Below are 3,531 nucleotides of genomic sequence, written 5' to 3' on the forward strand. Positions count from 1 at the left end.
ATGGCTTCTTCCAGTGAGCTGACCTTGATTTTGGTATTTGAAATCTTCCTATACTGACCCATATCCGAATTTGATCTGAGTCTATGCTGCATCCAGCGGATAGAGACATTGGAACCTCTCTGAGAGCTTGTGCAAATCCTTTATATGACATTCATGGAGGATGGAAATTGTATTCTTTTCTCCAAGCTCAGTAACTCTGATCTGAAGTGCTCTTAGATGGCATCTAAAAGTTCAGCAATGGCCTTTACATGCGTTACTGATGTTTTTCCTGTCCCACACTCAGCTTCACAAGAACACACTTTCACACTCCATAAGCCTTTGCCTGCAGGGCAAGAATTTTTGAGTAGTATTCAGTATAGGTTCCAAGAAAGATGGGAAAGGGGGCCTCATTAATTCATTCTTTTATTATACAAATATTTATTATCTAATATATATGTCAATTATTTCTCTAAGGTGTTGCAATAATAACACTGAAGAAAATATACAGAATCTATTTGGAGCTTAGATTCAAACGTATGTGGGTGCATAGATGTGTGTTTGTGTGTGGTGGGAATATACAACAAACAAATAAATGTATACTATTTCATATAGTGATAGGTCCTAGAAAGAAATCATTATGGATGTAGGAAAGATCATCCTGCTTTTCTATCTAGGGATGTGCTCATTTGGTAGGAAACTAAAATGTATGTAAAATGGCATACTCCTAACAAGCCAATGTTATTACCGTGAAGTAGGCTGTAAATGCAGAGTAGGTAATTTCTTTTTGCTGCAAAGCCTGATCTCTGGGGAAAACACTAAGGAAACATAGTCCTCCAATTTTTAGCTAGATCTCTAGGATTCCCCAACTCATAAAAACCCCTTGGGTCACATTAGCAGGTGGATCTTCAGGCACCAACACATGCTATTTATTACTCTCTAGGCAGGAGAGGACACTGTGGGAAAAGCCACCATCAGAAATTCCTATCTGCAACTCATGGCTTCTCAGAATCTGGTATACTGAGGTTTGTGCTCTGGCTCCCTTAGTCCAAAACTCACTCAAAACAATAACAAAAATAACACTGTTTTGGGTTGTTCACACCTAAAATTCATCAGAGCCACTTGCCCCTCTTTGTGAATAGTGGAGAAGCGTTAACAAGGTGAGCTGACCTTGATTTTGGCATTTGAAAGCTTCCTATAGTGATCCAAATCTGACTTTTGATCTCAGTTTATTTTGAAGTCCAGCAGGGAGAGAAAATAGGACCTCTGTGAGAGCCTCTGGACATCCTCTGTGTGACAATAAGGGAGGAAGGGAAATGATATTCTTTCTGTGAGCTGAGTTAACTCAGCAGGATTGAAGTCCCGAGGCAGAAGGGTGAGTGTTGAACTGTATCTGTCTTGTTATTCTTCCAGATCTCTTCTATAGGATCCAAGGACTCCTTGGAATGACACATATTCTCTCTGCTGAGATGACGATTGTCCCTGAGGTCGGCCTGGTAGATGGTCAAAGCAGAAGTTCAGCAGAAAGGCAGTAGAGTCAAGACTGATTACAGGGTTCCTGAATCTTATACCTACAGAAATTGCCCTTTATGTCTTTTTGATATACATCTTTAAACATTCTCTCAACCTTCATAAAATGGAGACAACAAAGGTACACTGAAGGATGGGCTTCAGGTCATTCTCCGATTCTGGGTCTCAGTCTCATTACAGTGGGATTGGGTGAAGAGAACTGGCTACTCATTTTAATGTTATCTTTTTGTCCTGTTCCACTGATATGTCCCAGGGAAGAATGGCCTCAGGAAATGACTCTTCAGTGACCGACTTTATCCTGTTGGGTTTAACACAGCAGCCAGAACTCCAGCTGCCTCTCTTTTTCGTTTTCTTAGGAATCTATGTGGTCACTGTGGTGGGGAACATTGGCTTGCTTATTCTGATTGGTCTGAACTCTCACCTGCACACTCCCATGTACTACTTTCTCTTTAACCTTTCCTTCATTGATCTCTGCTACTCCTCTGTCATAACCCCTAAAATGCTGATGAGTTTTGTAAAACAGAACACCATCTCTTACGCAGAGTGTATGTCTCAGCTCTGTTTCTTCTCCTTCTTTGTTATTGATGAGTGCTGTATTTTGACATCAATGGCCTATGACCGATATGTAGCTATCTGTATGCCCCTGCTTTACAAAGTCACCATGTCCTATCAAGTCTGCCTCACGCTGATGGCGGGTGTATATGCGATGGGGTTTATGGGTGCCATGGCCCACACTGTATGCATGCTGAAACTCACCTTCTGTCATGGCAACATCATCAATCATTTCATGTGTGACATACCTCCTCTTCTCCAGCTCTCCTGCACAAGCACCTACATCAATGAGCTAGTGATCTTCATTGTGGTGGGCATCAATGTCATAGTGCCCAGTCTCACTATCCCTGTTTCTTACACCTTGATCCTCTCCAACATCCTCCACATCCGTTCTAGAGAGGGCAGGTCCAAAGCCTTCAGTACCTGCAGCTCCCACATAATTGCTGTTTCTCTTTTCTTTGGATCATCAGCATTCATGTATCTTAAGCCTTCTGCTGGGTCTCTGGATCAAGACAAAGTATCTACTGTTTTTTATACCATTCTGGGGCCAATGATGAATCCTTTCATCTATAGTTTGAGGAACAAAGATGTCCAAATTGCACTGAGTAAGACTTTGAAGAAAAGGATGTTCTCCTAAATGGAATCTAAGTTATAGATGCCAAATCTTAGTAAAGGCTCAGAATGTATAAAGCTATGGGGAAAATAGTAAGAATTCAAAATAGAAATGCAAATTATTTTAATAATAGAGTAAATTAAGTTAATTATATAAGTCACTTAGCAAAGACATTATAAGAAAGAAGACAATCAGTCTTGCATCCTTTCATGGAAAGTAGGGAAAGTAGTTCATTTTGTCATTCTCCAGCTTATTTTCAGAAATTATAAGGTTTTAAGTAGAAAAAGTTGAATGATGATAAATTCAGAAATGGGAAGTTTGTGAGATTTTGAATGAACCGTGGCTGGAGTTCCTCTGAAGCTTTGTCATGGAGATATAGACTTGGGTGGACTTTAGATTTTGTCATTTACTGATTTATTTAATAAATATCTATTGAAATACTATTGTGTTTGAGGAACTGAGGGTTGTCTTTTTGAGTGCTGTAGGGGCTTCTGTTTGGCAGATTCCTTTGTTTCCCAAAAGGGGAGAAATGTAGGCAGATGCTCCTCTGTCTCTGGTTTATGGTCTCTTCTTATTTTAGTCTTAAGGGAATGCGGCAAACCTAAGGAAACTAAGATAACCATTTAGAGCAGTCAGGTAAAAAGGAAAACTGCACTGGATTTTACTTCTTGGGACTTCAGGGCAGGAAATGTGGGTAATAGAACCTGCTATGTCTTCACTGAGAAGAATTTTACGAGAAATGTTTACCAATTATTAGCAGAGGAAGTTTTATCCTTCCATAAATAAACTTTAAAAATTCTAATTCATTAGCAGCCAGCATTTTCCTTTCATTATTTCCATCTTCCCTTTTGTCTCAGAGG

General features: G+C 39.8%; 1 protein-coding gene across 1 annotated transcript; it reads left to right on the forward strand.

Annotated features, from left to right (window-relative positions):
* The first annotated feature begins 1,750 nt into the window (after positions 1 to 1,750).
* LOC131407836 (olfactory receptor 8B3-like) lies at positions 1,751 to 2,695 on the forward strand. Its single transcript, XM_058544442.1, has one exon. It carries the CDS (start codon positions 1,751 to 1,753, stop codon positions 2,693 to 2,695), a length of 945 nt encoding a protein of 314 aa, XP_058400425.1.
* Positions 2,696 to 3,531: the final 836 nt, after the last annotated feature.

The sequence above is a fragment of the Diceros bicornis genome, chromosome 7 (assembly GCF_020826845.1).
Source record: "Diceros bicornis minor isolate mBicDic1 chromosome 7, mDicBic1.mat.cur, whole genome shotgun sequence".
Taxonomy (NCBI): Eukaryota; Metazoa; Chordata; class Mammalia; order Perissodactyla; family Rhinocerotidae; genus Diceros; species Diceros bicornis.